Genomic DNA, 19714 nt, shown 5'->3' with positions numbered 1-19714 from the left:
GAGAGAGAGAGAGAGAGAGAGAGAGAGAGAGAGAGAGAGAGAGAGAGAGAGAGAGAGAGAGAGAGAGAGAGAGAGAGAGAGAGAGAGAGAGAGAGAGAGAGAGAGAGAGAGAGACTAAAGGAATAGCTCAACCAAAAATTATCATTTAATTTGAACAATTCTGTTATCTTTTAGACTACTTTCTTCTGTTGAACACAAAATAAGTTACCGAAATTCTTCAAAATGTTTTCTATTGTGCTCAACAGAAGAAACTCAGGTTTGAAACAACTTGAGGGTGAGTAAATGATGACATAATTCATTTCTGGGTCAACTGTCTCTTACAGAGAATGTATGGACAGACAGACAGACACAGATATATAGAACCTCTCTCTCTCTCTCTCTCTCTCTCTCTCTCTCTCTCTCTCTCTCTCTCTCTCTCTCTCTCTCTCTCTCTCTCTCTCTCTCTCTCTCTCTCTCTCTCTCTACCTGCCCGACGTCACTCCTCCAGTATTGTCAAACCCCAGACACAGTGAGCGGGTAAATACTTCCTCAAACACGGCGCGCCGCTCATTCTGCTCTCAACTTACACAGGGGTAGTGAGAATAAGACACGAACTACCGAAACCTCTCGGACTTTGAAGTCGGTAAGTTTTGTGCTCGCAACTTTTCACTTTTACTGCTCTTTGTGGGTCCTCGCAAAACCGCCCATCGGGAGCGTGGAAATGACAGACATGTACAACATGAAACGTCCACGTTGTCCGCCAAGAACCGATAGGTTCCGTCGCATTTTCGATGTTTGTCTATCGGTCGCCGAGAGCATCCAGCGACACATATCCAACAAATCCACTTCTGATTCAATGGAAATAATTCTAGACATTTGGTAACGAGAGATTAGAGACGCTTTTTGTTTTAACAGGAAGTCGTTTATGCGTTTAGTATCGTGTGTTCCCAAACATTCAAGTTCAGGAAAAGAAACTTGATATATTATTATTATTATTTTAAACTCGGCTTAGTTACGCCGTCCAGATACGCGGAAGCGGCAGCAACTGTACTTTTTTTTAAAGTGTTTCATAGAATGCGCTGCCATAGTTATATAAACATATATAGAAAGACCAGGCTGACAGCTCTTTCCCGCTCCGGCTCCTCCATGCTGTAAAACGTACGCAATTTTATAATGTGTAAACATTTAGCAACGTAACATTAACTGCTGGCCTACTGTATGGTCTTGTTTTTCAAGTTCTTTAAAGATATGGAGATAGAGATAACTATATGGTCTTAACGACTAAAATAGTTGAAACTAATAGATAAAACTACCGGATTCGCTTTCGCGAACGTTTGGGAAGCGTCTTAATTTGGGGTTTCCATAGTAACCGCTATGGTTAGCGAGATCTTCAGAAGCGTTTTAGAGGCTAGAGGTAAATATATATTTTGTTTTCCTAACAAGTTTAAACTTAAACCCGCTGGTTAAAGCTGTGCCATTCTTCTAAAGCAGGTTTTTAAAATTATTATTATTATTGTTAATATTTTTTTTTAAACCATTATCTGCCACCACATAATGACCGGTGTAGACTATTGTCTCTGACAATATTTACCAAACCTTTCAGTCTGACAACTGTTCCTGCACGATCTGTCCGTCCACCCTTAAAAACAAACAGAACATGGAGAGTATCTGTGGGCTTCGATGTAATGCTTTGTCATTTTCATTCTTTTTTATTTAGAATTTCTACTGAAATAAGAATACACTATAGTAAAGTGTATTACGAACTTGCATATTTGCGTTTCGTATATTCGGGGAACTTTTTACGAAGGTTAGTTAGAACAATTGTAAATGGCATGCGTATTGTTTTTGACTATTTAACTTAGGCATGCACCAAAGTTGAGATAGACAACAAAAAATATTTTTATATTTAGGCCAGTAACCAATATAACGGCAGATATTAAACCAGTTGTATTAGTTTTGATGTGTCACGCACATGTGTCCGGTGTTGACACAGCTGTAGGTTGTTTATAGTTGCCAAGAAACTCCACAAATCGGTGCGCAGAATTCAACTAATCCATTTATATTTTAAAATATTTTGGTTTTACCTCAAGATTTGTTGGTTGCTTTTTACACTAGAATTAACATTCACGTCTTACTAATACAATTTGTAGTGCGTTCATCACGCTCCAAAAATGAAAAATGAATGTTTAAGAGTACACTTTCAAAAGTTTAAATTTGAAGTTGAACGTTTGTACTGCATATAAAATATTTTGGGCCAACAAATTCAAAAGCAACTTCAGATATAGACAGATAATAATAAAAACTAAAACTTAATATATTGATCATTAAAGAAAGTTTCAGTTTCAGATATATTGCACATTCCTACTTAAAATGGTTTGAAACTGAGCTACTCTATTTTTGATTGGCTTCGCTGCATTGCACCATCTTCTTACTAACCACAGACTTAATCATTTTTTTTAATCACCATATTGCACCATTTCTTTTTGGTTTGTTCTTTCCTCTTTCGCACATTCTCACTTGGTGTTTTGTTCTTGACATTAACCAGAGACTCTAGTAGTTTGTCTCTTTTGTTTCATTGTATAATGAATGCTTGTGTGTCATTACTGCCTACTGTACATCCACAACCTGTACAGTGAACCGAATCAACACATTGTTCTCAGCCGGAAGGCGCATGTTAGTAAAGGTCTTAATCAACAACATGCACCTCCACTAAATAATTGATCTACCAAACTGCAGGGGAGAAGAATGTAGCGATGATGGTGTGCGTCCACATGCCTGTCAGCAGCGGTGTTGTTTCTGTAACGTGCGCGACAAGCAAACACCATTAGGAGTGTCCAAACCTTTCATTGGCTTTGTTTTCGAGTTTTTCCATCATAGTGCCTCCGGCGAACACAAATACAGCACAAAGTAGGTTTTGTGCGGAGGCTCAGAGAGCAACACCCGACAGTATTGTTTGCTTTCTGTGCATTTTGCATGTCATTACTTATTTTGTCTTATGGTTTTTTTTAAAAACGCACAAGGTCTGTTGCGTACTTTTATGGTAGCGAGCACACAGGCCCCACTCTGTTGGTCTTGGATTAATGAAGCTTTTGTGAAGTGTGCGCAAGGCAGAAATGGACACCGCTCTTATTGCACAGACAGACAGAGGCAAGCTCGGCTTCACCTTTAGGTCGACATACCAACATACACACGCATATTTATATCCGTGTGTGTGAAATCTTGTCCAAAACATTGCAGTGAGCGGATTTGTGCCCTAATATGGCGCACGCACACGTTTGTAAGCAAACCGGCTGTCACACAGTAAGCCCTGTTTCAGAGAGGAATTGGCTTTTCCACACTAACCTTGACCAACCATTGTGTGCTTGCGTGCGTGTGTGTGTGTGTTATAGGCGAGAACGAGAAAGACAGAAGCATAGGGTCTCTTGTTTCTTAGCCTAAGGGAAGAGAGGGGTGAGAAATCAATGCTACACTAAAACGAATGTCACATGGCACTCAGCACTCATCTGACCTTGAAGTCACTGATCTCTCGCTCTCCATGTTTCTCTCCCTCACTCTGTCACTCTCTCTGCACACAAATACTTCCTTGATGTGTGTTATTTTAACCCACTAACCTAACCCTATGACATATGGGCAGAGAAGAAAAGGTTTTGCTTGGTGTTATGCAACACTCACACAATTATATTTTTGTTCTCGTATCTAATAATTGGTAACTGATTTAACTCACTTGCAGGTATTTACAGTTAATTTAAGTTATCACTAAAAAGAGCAATACAGATTTTTATTTGTATTTGCCTACATTTTTAATAGGATAAGCATGGTATTGTTCTTGGTTGTGGTGTAGATTTCTGAAACGAAGAATAACACTGTTTACATTTTTATTGTGGATGGTTAATTGATGCATTTTAGTTTTAGAAAATATTTGTGCTTCTTGAATCAAGGTCTTCTCCATTCTGGTATGCAAGATGTCATTTTCTTATTCTAACCTAGTTTAGATGGATAAGATAAAGCCCTTTTCAAGGTTTGGCATCAAAAATATTTTTTTTAAGAAATTAATTATTGTATTCAGCAAAAACTTAATTATCAAAAGTGACAATAGAAATAAATAATTTAAAATAAATGCTTACTTTATTCATCAAATAATCCTAAAATACATATATCATAAATAAATAGAAATATATTTTTGCCAGTATATAAAAAATATTGACCATGTTTCGCACCAAATCAACAAGACTTTTAAAAATATTACTTTAAATTAAATAAAATGAAGGTTTCCACTCCAATCACCTTGTCATTTAGGAGAAACTTTTTATGATCCTTTTTGTACATCTTGTTGCACATTAACGCGCTACATTATGAAAGTCAAACGAATTGAAAGCACAGTTTTATATTGACTTCCAACTGAGGATTTTGCATTGCTTAACTGTATTATGAAGACTGCTATGCACAGAGGGGGATTTTGGGAAGCTGGGGGATTATTTTTGCTTCATGTTAGCAAAGTACAAACAGCAGCATGGTGCCTTTAACTGATAAACTCAGTTTTATGTGTGTATGTAATTCAATGAATACATATACATTTACAAGTGTGGTTATAGAAAAATGCAGCTGCACCATCCGGTCTAACAGGTTTTCACTGTGTGCTCTGAATTATGGCTGTCCTTTTATAAACTTTCAGATTCTCTGCACCATGTTCGTATCCGAACTTGTTCATGTAGAACATTTCGTTCCCCATACATTTATTCCGACATAACCTTGTTTGTTTTGTTCTGTGTTTGTAAAATGACAGTCTACCCTTTCTCATACCTATAATGCAGATATAATGCCTTATAATAAAAACCACAGTAATGAAGGATCTTGTGGATCTTTCAAAGCACTTTCTAATTCTACAGCAGTGTCTTAATTTGGGAAAAGCAGTTGTGTTGTCTATCATAAGTACACAGCATTCTCTAGAGTAAAACGTGTAGGTGTTATAGGTGTATCAGTGTGTCTTTCCTAAAAAACATATCTCCTCCAAGATATAGGATATAACTTACTTCAATGCTACTTCAGATTTAAGTTTCACTATAAGACTTTCGCTTTTTTTTTTTAAATGATAAAATGCTTTCTTCTAGTCTATTCATAAGTTTCAACCTGGTCTCCATTTGATCTGCGGTATAATGAGATCATCTAAAATATATGTGCATGCTTCCAGTTCAGTATTGAGTGAGAACAGTTCGGAGACTGTGTAGGAAGTTCAGAAAAAGGCGAGCGGAGCAGCTGTCTGATGCAGGACAGCAAACAGAGTGAGTCTTTTTTTGCACTACGCACTGTAATTCCCACCAATTTGCACGGAGAGAGAGAGACCTCGAGAACAGACAAAGCTTGTGTGAGCTGAGGCTATTATCACACAGAAAGAAAAACAGAATGTGTCCAATAGATAAAATCAGTGAAAGGTCACAAATAGAGTGAGAAAATGTCTTCAATCAGTACGGAATAGCAAAATCAGTGAACCATAAAATTTTGACATTGCTTCCGGTATCTGTAATGAAAGCCCAGTGTGTTTACCCTTATCTCAATGAAACGTGAAGTTGTAAAATTTATATGTTTGCTAGAGAAAGTTTTAAAAAGATAAATGTAACTTGCATTAACATGAGCTTTCTTTCAGATTTCATGATTACTACTTCCAGACTGCTATTGGTTGATCAAACAAGGAACGTTCCATCCCAAAATGACGGCATTGGTTGTCTGGTTTTTGGCCTGTCACACAAAGCTAGTTCAACAAACAAAAATCTTTAGAGTAGGTTTAGAACTGATAGAGTTGACTATACAAATCCAATCCTCAGCTGTCATCTCAGAGTCTATAACTGAAAATCTGCGGTGAACGGCCAATTATCTGAGCAGCAGATTGATAACCACTGAAAATGCCTTCATGAAATAGGCTACTGGCTGCTCAAACAAGCAAAACAATCTTGCATCTTTCTTAGGTTTTGCTTGAGCATGCTGGCTAACTTGAGTTCAAGTTCAATATCCAAAAATGGCTTTTTCAAATTGTACAGTATTAAAAAACAGGTTGGTTTTATGGTATTGGAACATAAATTAGTAGAGCTAATGGTAAAGCATTTAACTCATGTTTGTGAGGTGTCTTAAACAGTACTATATATATAAATATTGGAACAAATTCTTAATTCATGATCATGATATCTTGTTTTTGTCATGCGCATCCCGCGACATCTGTGACATCGTAACAGCGTGTGTTAATAGCATTAGTTACATTGTGTATTCTTAAAGATAAGTGTTAGTGAGGATCTGTCTGTTCCTCGTCCTTCTACCTTAGCGTGCATTTGTATAATCTGATCATAATACAGTACTTCATTTGTTTAGCACAGAAGCTGGTTACCAGATTTAACATTAAAAGAGTTAAATGTAGTGCCATGCACACATTACGTCTACATAGGCATACCAGAGGGATGTGTGTTAATTAAGCAGCAACCGGTCTGAGTGTGAGGGAGGTGACCTCTCTTGACAGATTAATGGGCCGCTGAGGGAACTGAGGCTGCTGAAAAGATACACACACACACACACACACACACACACACACACACACACACACGGACAGACTTATTCATTTCATATTAAAATAGATGATGAAACCTTGTAGTAATGACGTGTTTTCTGTAGACTTAAAATGTGATTTGTAGACATGGAGTGATGAACGCACTGCATTAGTAAGGCTGTCAGTCATGAATTTGAACAGCCCAACAGTCTGGATGTTTAGCCAGCACATTGAACTTTCAGTATGCTGCTCAATGCTTTCTTTCTTTCCTCCCCCTTTCTAGTTTTTCCTCATTTTCTCTCCATCCCCTCCCTTGCTGCATGGGCTCATTTTTTCCACTCTCTCCAGGGAGACATTTTTTTCTGTAGTCATATGCATTTGAGTGTAAGAGGTTTATGTTTGACTGAGTGTTTCATTAGTTGCTATTAATGCATTTTTTGTTGTATTATGTGTGTGTGGTCACAGATTATCCTTCATATTTCTTACTCTGTCTCTCTATTATAGATAAACATGCTTGAATGTACAACACATCATCACCATGCAGAAAAAACAAGTATCACCAGATACTGTTTTCCCTTTGTATTTGAGAGTTTGTGTGGGAGCTTTTAAAGCTGGTTCCAATTATCTCAATTTACCATTTTATGATGATATAATTCATGGAGGATTATATAATTTGTGGAGCAAGGCTCTGTCACAACCTTCAGCAATTATCTAAATCTACAGTGTATCAGTATTTAATACTGTGTTTGACACAGATTTTGTTCAAAACCATCCATTTTTAGGACAATTTTAGGGCATGCAGTTTCTACACTTTGGAACACCTAGTGTTTGAGAGCATAATATCAAAACTTTAGGTTTTTCCAGTGAAACATACTGTATTTTGGGTTATTTATCAATTGCATTGACAGAGATGCCCACATAGTCATATTTTGTCATATTTTATTGTTACCTACACAAACTTAACAGAAGCTATGCAGTTTTTGTTGGCATGTCATGTTCTGTCTGGTTTCAACATGTTGTTGGTGTGAAGATGAGCAAATGGACACATCTTGATTAATCTCTCAGTACTCCATCATGGGTGGGGGTCACAAATGGTCCCTCTTCACTTGCTCTACTTTTTGTCTTTAAGCAATCGGTCATGAAGCAGAGGTAAAGATACATAAAACTGTTTCATCAGAGTTTTAAGTTAAAGTGTGCATGTTCTCCATGCAACTACAGCTTTGCATTCATAGGTGGATTTTCTGTTTAGAAGTGTGAAGACTGTGGTTCTGTGGTACTTTCAAAATGCTGATCTGTTTAAACATTGTAGTAGCAGCAAGATTGATTCATTCAGTGGTTTTGAGCTATCTGCTTGTCTGACCAATGAACAATGAAATGGGTGTTTAGGAAACTTTTAAATATCTTAAAAGCCATTTCAATAAGAAGAAGGTTGGCGACAGATTTACTATACACAAGTTGCACTTGCAATTCACTTCATTTTCCATTGTGTTTGTGTGTGCAGTGCGTATTTGAGCTTTTAATCCCAGTGATTAAACTGTGAAACCAAGTAAAGGTCTGCAGTTGGCCAATTGTGCCCAAGAATCCAGTCAAAGCTCTTTGAGCCATTGTGCGTTCAGTAATTCCAGCAGGAGAGGGGTGGGATTGGAAAATTATGTGGCTATGAAAAATAACACATTATTTAGCTTCTACTTTCCAGTTGTGCCTTTTTGGAAAATAAAATTTGCTAGTAAGCCGTGTAAATGATGTAAGCAGAACCATCACAAAAAGTAGAAGTATTGGCTTTTCACAATATAGGAAGCTGAAGCAATGGTCAGGAAACTTTAGCAAATCTTGAGAGTTTGAGGCATGAATAGTTGCTGTAAAAGTTGTTATGGAAAATATTATATATATAGTATAATTCAGCTTCACCATTACAGCAATACATTTTAAAGTATTTCAAAGTAAAAAAGTTGTTGTAAATTAGAATAATATTTCACAATATATTACTGTTCTTCCATGCATCCAATACCTACTATTTTTTTGTAAGGTTTTTGAGTAAAATATTTAAGTCCTATAAATGTGCTTCTGTTTTTAACCGTAGATGTTTTCATTTGAAATTATATTCTCAGCCTAATTTCATAATTACGAAATATGCATACATTTCATAATTTCCTGAATACTGAACTGATCACTCACGCATCACACATATCATGTTTGCTCATCTTTTAAAAAATACTGCATTACATTTATTTTATATTTCACAGCATATCTCTGCCTAAACAGTGTTTTATCAACGCAAGTGATGTTTTTGCTGTTTTCATCCTTTTTTTTTCTTTTGTATATAGGCAGAGTGACATCTCAACATGGCTCCGTTCCTGCGGATTGCCTTCAATGATTTTCAACTGGGAGAACTACCCCCTATGACAGAGCAACCATTCTGTGCCATCAAGATGAAGGAATCCCTCAGCACAGGTCCGTGAAGTTTTTTAACAGGGCAAGATAAAATACACTTCTTGTGGTTGTCTACAAAAGACAAACACTATGAGGTGTTGCATCAGAATTTGCCTTGAGCAGGGTAAATTAGTAGGCACCATAATTACAGTAGCATTTCTTTTTCTGTTTGTCCACCCAGAGCGAGGGAAGACACTGGTCCAGAGGAAGCCTACGATGTACCCTGCGTGGAAATCCACATTTGACGCACACATCTACGAAGGTCGTGTCATACAGGTGGTACTGATGAAAACGGCAGAAGAGGCTTTGTCGGAGGCAACAGTTGGGGTCTCTGTCATTGCTGAGCGCTGCAAAAAGGGAAATGGCCGCGCTGAGTTTTGGGTCGACCTGCAGCCTTCTGGGAAGGTGATGATGTCTGTCCAGTTCTTCGTAGAGGGTTCTGACTTAGGTAGGTACATGCAGGCATATCCACTGCTCAAAGTATAAAGTTGCGGTCAATAAGATTTTGTAGCGTTTTGAAAGAAGTCTTTTTGTGTATACATCATGGTTGTTGATTTGATCAAAAATACAGTAAAAATTTTGAAATATCTACAATGTTTTGAAAAAGTTTTCAAAAAAGGTTTTTTATTCCTTCAATGACAAAACTGGATTTTCAGCAGCCATTACTCCGGTCTTCAGTATCACATGATCCTTCAGAAATCACATGAAATAGAAATATTTTCTAACTTACAGTGGCACTTACTGATATTGGCACCCTTGGTAAATATGAACAAAGAAGGCTGTGAAAAATGTATCTGCATTGTTAAACCTTTTGATCTTTTATTTTAAAAAATTGCAAAAATGTAATCTTTCATTAGAAAATAAAACATTTAAATTTCATTACATAAATGTTTTTCTCAAATACACATTGGGCACAATTATTGGCACTCTTTTGTTCAATACCTTTTGAAACCTCCATTTGCCAGTTTAACAGCTCTAAATTTTCTCCTATAATGACTGATGAGGTTAGGGAACACCTGACGAGAAATCAGAGACCTTTCCTTCATCCAGAATCACTCCAGACCCTTTAGATTCCCAGCTCTATTTTGGTGCTTCTTCTCTTCAGGTCACCTCACTCATTTTCTACAGGGTTCAGGTCAGATAACTGGAACAGCCATAGCCATAGCAGAAGCTTGTTTTGTTGTTTTTGAGGTTTGTGTTTGGATTATTGTATGGTTGGAAGATCCAAACACGGCCTATTGGTGTTTGATAGAATCCATGGTGCCATGTGTCTAAACAAGATGTCCAGGACCTCTAGCAAAAGTATATGCCCATAACATAAAAAAATACAGCAGTATATTTCATTGTAAACATGGGGTAATTTTTTTGCCCTGTGTTCACCAAAATCATCTTAAGTGTTTGCTGCTAAAAACGTTTCTCCAGCTGTGGATTTCTAGGGGTGACAATAAATGTGTCCAATGTGTATTTGAGAGGAGAAAATTATTTCATAATGATATTTGCCCCCATCTTAAATTCTTATTATCCAATGAAAGGTTTGATTATTGTAAATTCTTTTTAAATAAAAGATCAAAAGGATTTGCAATGCTGATTAATTTCCACAGCCTTCTTTCATCATATTTACCAAGGGTGCCAATATCATTGAGCACCACTGTACATAAAAGATTAGAAAACGTTTACAGCCACTTTTGTTCAATTTAATGCATCCTTGCTGAATAAAGATGTTAATTTCTTTTTAAAAATGAACTATTACATAACCCAAACCTAAAAAATAAAAAGGCGGTTTTAATAGATGACTAGATTAATAGAGAATTTTTTCTGGTCCACGTTCTGTCCTTATTAGCAAAAACTAATATTTTTCAAAGCTTAATTTAAAACTACGGAAGGCCTATTTCTATAAGTAGTATCTACTCAGTTTGCTTCCCTTTGTTCCACTCCGGTTTTCCCCTGTTTCTTTAAATTCGGTCCTCTCTTTTTTCCATTATCTCACCGCCCTCAGATACCAGCTTAGTCCTGTCAGCTGGTATCTGTCCTGTCTTTGCTTACTCATGCATCTTACTCATATTTTCATGCTGGTCCTCTTTCTGACATCTTACTTTTTTACCATAGCAGGTTTGCTTTTTGTATCTCACAGGTTTTTTTATAAGAATGTTTGCTAGATATTATCAAGACTTGTCTTTAAACTCAACAATCGTCGGTGTCAAATATTGTGACAACACACAGAGGGTAAAACCATCAATCTCAACCCAAGTCAGTTTTGCTACTTCTGTTGCTCTTGGCAGGAAATGAGTTGATAGGGATCTATAAAAATTCTGAAGGAACCATAAACAGAACAGTCATTATGCACCGTATAAATACATACAGTTATTCCAGAAATGAAAATAAATAAAGATGTTGCAAATACGGTTTATTTTAATTCAGTAAAAAGAAATGCATAAATCATCCGTTTTAAAAGACCCTGTTTTGACCTGCTTTGCAGAATCAAAGTCCTCAATGACTGTGAAAGAGGACGACGGCATTCTCACAATAAACAGGAGGAGAGGAGCCATCAAACAGGCCAAAGTTCACTTTATCAAGAACCACGAGTTCACAGCCACCTTCTTCAAACAGCCCACCTTCTGCTCGGTCTGCAGGGAGTTTGTTTGGTTAGTATATAAATACTAGTATATAAATGTACATAGTAACATTAAAAACTAGTTATGATGCTAGGCTGCTGTAAGTGTTTGTCAATTTCTTTGGCAATTTTAGACTAGAAGAGCCAAAGTCTTATGACATTAAACACGATATTGTGGACTGGTCGCTATATATGACTTAAAACCTTGTACGTATTTTTTTCACATTTTAAAATTCAGCATTCAAAAATTTACAATCTGGTTGCTTAGATTAGAGGTCTCATGTCCGGAGCAAAATAATACAGGAAAATCATTATACTCATAATACATGTTCAAATCTGAGTATTAGCAACAGCGGTGCTCGTTAAAGGATAGTGGTAGCATAATGGTTTGTGACCTAGGCTGTTGAAGAAAAGGTTGCAGGTTCAATACCAAACTGGAATGACCCAGAAACTGACAAATTACTGAGATTACAATGCAGCTCTGATGTGCCCTTAAGCAAGGTACTTCTCATTCAAAGTGACGCATAGTCCATAATTGGTGTACTATAACAGGTTAGTCCAGGGAGACAGGATCCAGTGAGATAAAGTTACTTTGTATGAAAAAAAGCGTCATAAATAGCCAGTACGACTAACATTAGATTCAAAGAAAACATAATTTCACCATTTGAAATCTAAAATGATTAAAAAAATTATTTCACGTAGGCATGACTATACATAACCTTAAGCAGCCAGAAATCTGGCAGCAATAATCTTAGTGTGTGTGAGATTGTAAGTCATAGTATTGGATAGCATCTGTGTTTGTGTGCGCAAGCGTGCTTGGATTTTCCTCTGATATTTCAGCCGCCTCAGCAGAGTCCCTCGGGCTGTCTCCTTCCTGTGCAGTGTGAGACACATTGCTATGCCTTAGCGCTTTGTTCACACTGCATACGATATATAAATGTATACGTGCTGTGGAGAGTCAGTTCTTCAGATTCTCCCTAATACGAGTTTTACATTTATAGCATTTGTGTCCGTTATCACCCGCTGTGTACAAATATCAATACTCCAACACACTCTTTTTGCATTCCAGGGGTCTCAACAAGCAGGGCTACAAATGTAGGCGTAAGTATCTTCACAGCTTTCTCAATCTTTTGTAGACACTCCCATCTGGTTCTCAGTAAGAACACACATTATACATTTCACATCCGATTTGTTGTCGTTTAATGTTACATTCTGACCTGATTTTTCTGTGTGGCACGTAATAAATGATCTTCCTGCTGAATTAACATAATGGGCTCTTTGAAATCTAGTAAGATATTTTGTGCCATTAAATTAATTAAAAGGTCATTTGCACACATTGCACCTTACTGGCCCCTTGCTCTTTTCCAGAGTGCAATGCGGCCATTCACAAGAAGTGCATTGATAAGATCATTGGGAGATGCACAGGGACAGCAACCAACAGTCGAGATACAGTGGTAAGCGTTAGCGTTCTGAACCTCCGACGCAGAAACACACTTGATCAGGGGTCTGTGACTATGCGAGGGTTAAGCAGTTATGTAGGGAGGCCGTTATTTAATATGCAGTATACTGTGTATATAATATATCATGGTTTCCACAAAAATATTAACATAATAATTTGATATAATACTGATAATAATAAAAACATGTTTCTTAAGCATAAAATCAGCAATAATTTATGAAATGATCGGTGCTAAAAAAAAATTCAGCTTTAGATTTTAAAATGTTACAATAAAAAGCAGTTGTTTATAATATTTATGTAATTATAATTCACAGTATTACTGTTTTACTGTATTTGTAATATTACTGTACTGACTTGTAGTATGTATTGTTAAGACTCTGCACTGTAAATATAATAACTAAGTATCTAAATACATGAATATGCTACTACATGCATCTCTCTGATGCCAGCTGTAACGGTTTTGGGTCAAATTCTAACAAGGACCTTTTTTCAAGAAAGAAATATTCACTAGAAGTTCCAAAGGGCTTGTCCTTCTTTTTACCAACACCAATAGTAAACTGAGCAGGGATCAGAGTCTGTCAGTAATCAATAGAAGGCCATGATATTGTAAAAGTGTCGCCAATATGTTGGGGTAACTAAACTAAACACTGTAAAGCAGTACTTTGGTGTAGAGTCTCTGATGGGCAGTGGGCAACTCTGGGATTTGTGTTGCTGGTATTGAGAAGGACCTCTTTTGGAAAAGGCACCATGGGGCGTTGTAGATGTTGCATCTCTGCCCACAGGCATTACGATTCAGTTTGGTTCTGATGGTCTGTTTGTACATCTGCAGTTTCAGAAGGAGCGCTTTAAGATTGACATGCCACATCGCTTCAAGACCCATAACTACATGAGCCCGACTTTCTGTGATCACTGTGGGAGTCTGCTGTGGGGAATGGTTAAACAAGGCCTCAAGTGTGAAGGTAAGATGGATGTTGTTTTGTTGATAGTTGTCTTTTTATCTGTTTTTCACTTTCTGTTAAAATCTAATGCGACTTACTTTCTCCGTTCAGAATGTAGTATGAACGTTCATCATAAATGCCAGACCAAGGTTGCCAACCTCTGCGGAATCAACCAGAAGCTCCTGGCTGAGGCTTTGACTCAAGTTAGCCTGGTAAATGATTCAAACACTTTTCAAAATGATTCAAAAACATTTGGAGTGGTGTCTTGTAGTTATTTATAAATCTAAAAGATGGCATTATTTTTGCTCTTTCAAGGGTTCATATGTAGCATCATGCTGTTCTCTGCATTGGTATGCAATAAACTCCCTAAAGTAAAGCACACAAAATCTAACATGCTTTCTGTTTCGTTGAATGTGCTTAGAAATCTTCCACAAAACGTCCAGATCCATCTCTGTCAGAAATTGGAATCTATCAAGCCATAGATAAAAACGTGCCAGTGGACCCTAGTGGTGAGTTTGACTTACTGCATATTTCCTACTTAATTTTTTTATATACTGTGTATATATATATATATATATATATATATATATATATATATATATATATATATATATATATATATATATATATATATATATATATATATATATATATATATAAATTTTGTGGTATAGTATTTTTTTAAATATACATATATTTTTTTCTTTTTACATTTATGTTTAAATATATCTATATCCAAGTTTGTTTTTCCTTGTCTTGTGTTTATTAATGTGTGGCCATTGGCATATATGTATTAGCGGAGGGCTCTCAGTATGGAAAACTGTGGGACGATACGACCCCTGTCCCTCCCAGCTCCACCTTCTCATCCCGCGTCTCCATAAGCAACTTTGTGTTCCACAAGGTACTAGGCAAAGGCAGCTTTGGAAAGGTAAGAAACGCACAGTGTACAGATTTCTGCATTTTATTGTTATGAAGTGCTCACTTTAAATAATTCCTTTGCTCTTGTTCCCAGGTGATGCTCGCTGAGCTCAAAGGAAAAGGAGAATATTTTGCTGTAAAAGCCCTGAAGAAGGATGTGGTGCTAATGGATGATGACGTGGAGTGCACAATGGTGGAAAAAAGAGTGTTAGCGTTAGCCTGGGAAAACCCTTTCCTCACACACCTCTACTGCACCTTCCAGTCGAAGGTGAGTGCGCTTCCGAATAATAACATGCTAACAGACTACCCGTCAAAAGTCTGGGGTCTCTTTTATTCAGCACGAATACGTTAGATTGGTCAAAAGTGACAGTGTATTTATAATGTTGCAAAAGATTTCTACTTCAAATAAAAGCTGTTGTTTTCAACCTTCCAAAAATGATTTTTTCGCACAAAATCAGAATGACTTTTGAAATTTCAGCTTTGCCATCAGAGGAAAGAATTACTTTTTAAAATATTAAGAAAATATAGAACAATATTTGCAGCAATGTTTATTTTTGATCAAATAAGTGCAGTGATTATCTAAAAGACTGAATTGTCTAATGTTAAATTATCATGTGTAATATTTATCGTAGTGTTGTTAAAGTTTAAGGCGTTTAGAGCTACTGGTGAATTTGAAATGCGGTTGTGCAAAGTGAAATACATTCCTGTCAAATGACGCAAATCTATGGTTAACTTAAAGCAATTGCAGGAACAGCTCTTTGTTCCCACTACCGTAATGTATGCTGAAAAACTTGTTTCCCTCGTTACACATGCTAAGTTTCCATGACTGACGGGATTTGATCAGCCTGCTTGGCATGTGTGGGTTTGACATCAAACATGAGAATGACGCGGAGTGCTGTCAACACAAAATAACAGATTCCGTTTGAGACCTTGTGCTATATCATGAACATACAGCATATAGCTTATTAAAGTGTCGGTGCAGTCCGGGAATGTTTTGAGGGGAATAACGCTAAATATTAGTTCTACGTGAAATTTTCCTTGTTTGACAGGCTCACGCAAAGATCTAGTTTGTTTTAGAGTGATGTTTTGTGGTAATTCTTTTCCAGCTAAATATATTGTCACTCAATAATGATGATGATCTGTGTGTTTATCAATAGGAGCACTTATTCTTTGTGATGGAGTATCTGAATGGAGGAGATCTGATGTTCCACATTCAGGATAAAGGCCGTTTTGATTTGTACAGAGCCACGTGAGTGACATCCATGTTGAATAAATTATATTTTTTGTATATCTCGTCGCCTTGGAATTATAAAATTCTATCTGACATTTTTGGAGTTATTCACATATTCTTATCATGTGACATCTCATGCTCAGAATGCAGATAGAACCTTATAATTCCTCTTTAATCAAGAAATAACGTTTATTGTGAAACAACAAGGAAGTGTATTAGTGAAACCTGTTTCTTGTCACAGGTTTTATTCCGCTGAAATCATCTGTGGACTACAGTACCTCCATTCTAAAGGAATTATATACAGGTAAAACGAGTGTTGTTGTTGAAGAAATTCTTATTCTGATTATTTGAATTCTTTTTTTTTCAGTTAAATTGAGGGTCAATCTAATATCTAATGTCAAAAATGTATCGTAGTTCACACCATACTATTAAACAGCATGTTTTTTTAACGCTGATATTGATAAAAAATTATCTATATTAATAAAATGTATCTTGAGCACCAAATCAACACAGCGGAAGGATATCTGAAGGATTGTGTGAATTAAGACTAGTATTGTTGCCGAAAAGCTATACCATCAAAGTGATGAATTTCATTTTAAAATACATTTTATTACATTATCATTATATTTGTACAACACTACTGTTTTCAATTTTGTGTTTGTTTTTATTGTCATGCCGTGAAAATGACCAAACAAAAATATGCCATAAGCATTACATTTCTCAAAAGGACCAATGTCTGTTTATGCGTCTATTTAGAGATTTAAAGTTGGACAACGTGATGCTGGACAAGGATGGGCATATTAAGATCGCAGACTTTGGCATGTGCAAAGAGAACATGCTTGGAGAAAACAGAGCAACCACTTTCTGTGGCACACCAGATTATATTGCTCCTGAGATCCTGCTGGGACAAAAATACAGCTTCTCTGTGGACTGGTGGTCGTTCGGCGTGTTGCTTTACGAGATGCTGATTGGCCAGTCGCCTTTCCAGGGAGATGATGAGGACGAGCTGTTCGAGTCGATCCGCATGGATGTACCTCACTACCCACGGTGGATTACCAAAGAGGCCAAAGACCTGCTGGAGAAAGTGAGTCCGACCCGCTGATTTATCTTAATGTACCCCTTCAGTACCGACGTTTTATAGAGTCGTTCAATCTGTGCCTTTTACATTTACACAGTTATTTGAGCGGGATCCAACTCGACGTCTTGGTGTTGTGGGAAATATCCGTGGACATGCCTTCTTCAAGACAATCAATTGGACTGCTCTTGAGAAACGAGAAGTGTCTCCTCCATTCAAGCCAAAAGTGGTACGATTCGGATCGGATTTGATTTACCGTTTAAATTCGTTTTGCTTAATTGATTTAATGCTGAATTTAAATAAAATTTGAATAACAGATTTTTTTAAAAATGTAAACGCTTGAGTGACGTTAAAAGAGGTTTCACCTTCATGCATGACTCATTTTACAGACGAATTTATTGCATGATTCAAAGTAATGCCACATAGATGTAAATAATGCAAAGCAATAAGCATATCAAAATATCTTTCATAAATGTTTAGCTAGTGTTGTGTTCGCGGCTGAAAACTTGTGAAGAAGTTAATTATAAACGAATAACCTTTGCCTTATCTGTGCTCTAATGATGACTTTACAATAACAGGAAATCGCTTTTAAAGAGGTTGTAGCGTGTCATGAGCAATCAAATTTTCCCTAATCTGTTGAGATAAGAGTTGGATTTACAATGGAAAAATGCTGCAACATTCAGAAATTAAAACTTCTTTCCAAGTAGACAATTCATTCAGTAAGCTACTGACGTCAGTCTGACAAATAGATAAATAATAATAATAAATTTGCAGTATACGTCATCATCGTTTGAATTCGGAATTCAGAAACATGACTGTTACCCGTTATTTTTTTCTTATGTCATAAGAACAACTTCTTATGATAAAAATTAAATGCGGAATTTTTTTTGCAAAACATTTGATGGCAGCAAATGTATTTTCAACAGCGGAATTGTAGCAGTTACAGAGAAGCGCAATAAAGTGTAGATTGTTTTATGATTGGGATCATTTTCTAAACTTTGGGGTCAGTAAGACTTAAAGGAAATATGTTCTATTATTCAGTAGGATGCGTTCGGCTGTTCAAAGCGAGGGGGAATTATTATTATTTTTAATCTTACTAAAAATCCCTGTCGTTTAAATGTCACAAACGTTAAACCTCATCAATGTTTTGAAATTGGATGATAATTTAAAATGTTTTTTTAAGGACCAAATCAGCATATTAGAATGATTTCTTAGAGATCACGTGACACTGAAGACACTAGCCACTTCACATCAGACAAAAAAAAAAAGAAGTAGGATATGACCCCTTCGGCAGTCTTGAAAGTGACTTTTTTTCTGACATCTCTCTTCCTCTACTTGCAGAAATCCCCCAATGACTGTAGCAATTTTGACCGGGAGTTCCTCAGTGAGAAACCCCGTCTCTCTCAAAGTGACAAGAACCTGATAGACTCCATGGACCAGTCTGCCTTTGCTGGCTTCTCTTTCATTAACCCTAAAATGGAGACCATTATGGAAAAATAAAACATCCCGTCCAGGATCCTCCAAACCTGCCCAACTCTAATCAAACGGTGTACAGGAGCCAGGAGTTCAACCAGTGTTACGCTTGTTATACTTTCTGGATGGTCCAAATAGATAATGCTGTATCTGTCTTCTTTAATCAAATGATTTAAAACTTTAAATCAAAACTGTATTTGATGATGTACTATATTCGCTCTTGTAATATCTCTTACATATGTTCATGTGATTTTTAATAATGCCCTTACTATCATGCACCTGAAAAGACAGACAAAAGGGATTCTGTAAACCCACAAGAAAGGGACTGTGTACTGTAGTCTGTGTAATATGCTGGGACTTTGCAATTTGATCTGATAGTGGCCTTCTTAACACTCTTGAATCCTCCTTGTTTCCCCTCACACAGCATTTTATTGTTAAACAGAATCTCATGCTAAGGTTTGTTTGTGGGATGATTTGGTGGCTATTTTTGTATCCATTCCTTCTTGTTGATCTGAAACGAGTTCTACAGTATAAGTTGTAATTATAAGATGCTGATTTTGCCAGCTTGAGCTGAGCATGCACAGAATAGTGTTTCGGTTTTTTTTTCCACTATGGATCTATAACGGAGGTCTAGTGTAGGCGAACCTAAAACCTCTTCGATATGAAAACCTAGAATTATTAATGTTTTGCTAGACATATTGTTTATACATAGGGTTGCTTTTACGGTACTGTAATAGGTATTTGGTACAGTATATTTGTGGGTGGAGGATATGCATCTTCTAAGCGAGTCAGAGTATAAATATATTACTATTATTTAATGCCGATGTTTTAAGTATGATGCTGTATATAACAATATATGTATATTGTTCAGAACTGTTGTTGTTACTGGAAGTAATAATGTTCTCTCTTTTTTTTTACTGAATTTACTCCTCAGAACTTAACACCATTAAAGGTTTCTTCAACCTTAATTTTGGCTGTACTCGTGGCATGTTCATTCATGAGGTTTTTTTACTACAGTAATCATAGTTGCTACCAAATTGCCGAACCACACAAACAAATAACCTCCCAGAG

At 36.6% G+C, this 19714-nt stretch overlaps 1 protein-coding gene across 1 annotated transcript; it reads left to right on the top strand.

Annotated features, from left to right (window-relative positions):
* Window positions 1-469: 469 nt before the first annotated feature.
* prkcdb (protein kinase C, delta b) lies at window positions 470-19611 on the top strand. The gene is made up of 16 exons (XM_043252482.1): window positions 470-622; window positions 8833-8959; window positions 9120-9386; window positions 11415-11580; window positions 12619-12650; window positions 12918-13003; window positions 13838-13967; window positions 14058-14158; window positions 14368-14455; window positions 14744-14874; window positions 14959-15132; window positions 16022-16113; window positions 16337-16399; window positions 16852-17179; window positions 17271-17399; window positions 18512-19611. Exons 2-16 carry the CDS (start codon window positions 8851-8853, stop codon window positions 18668-18670), a joined length of 2055 nt encoding a protein of 684 aa, XP_043108417.1. The 5' UTR covers window positions 470-622; window positions 8833-8850; the 3' UTR covers window positions 18671-19611.
* Window positions 19612-19714: the final 103 nt, after the last annotated feature.

This window comes from Puntigrus tetrazona, chromosome 11 (genome assembly GCF_018831695.1).
Source record: "Puntigrus tetrazona isolate hp1 chromosome 11, ASM1883169v1, whole genome shotgun sequence".
NCBI lineage: Eukaryota > Metazoa > Chordata > Actinopteri > Cypriniformes > Cyprinidae > Puntigrus > Puntigrus tetrazona.
This window is presented reverse-complemented; position numbering and strand designations above follow the sequence as displayed.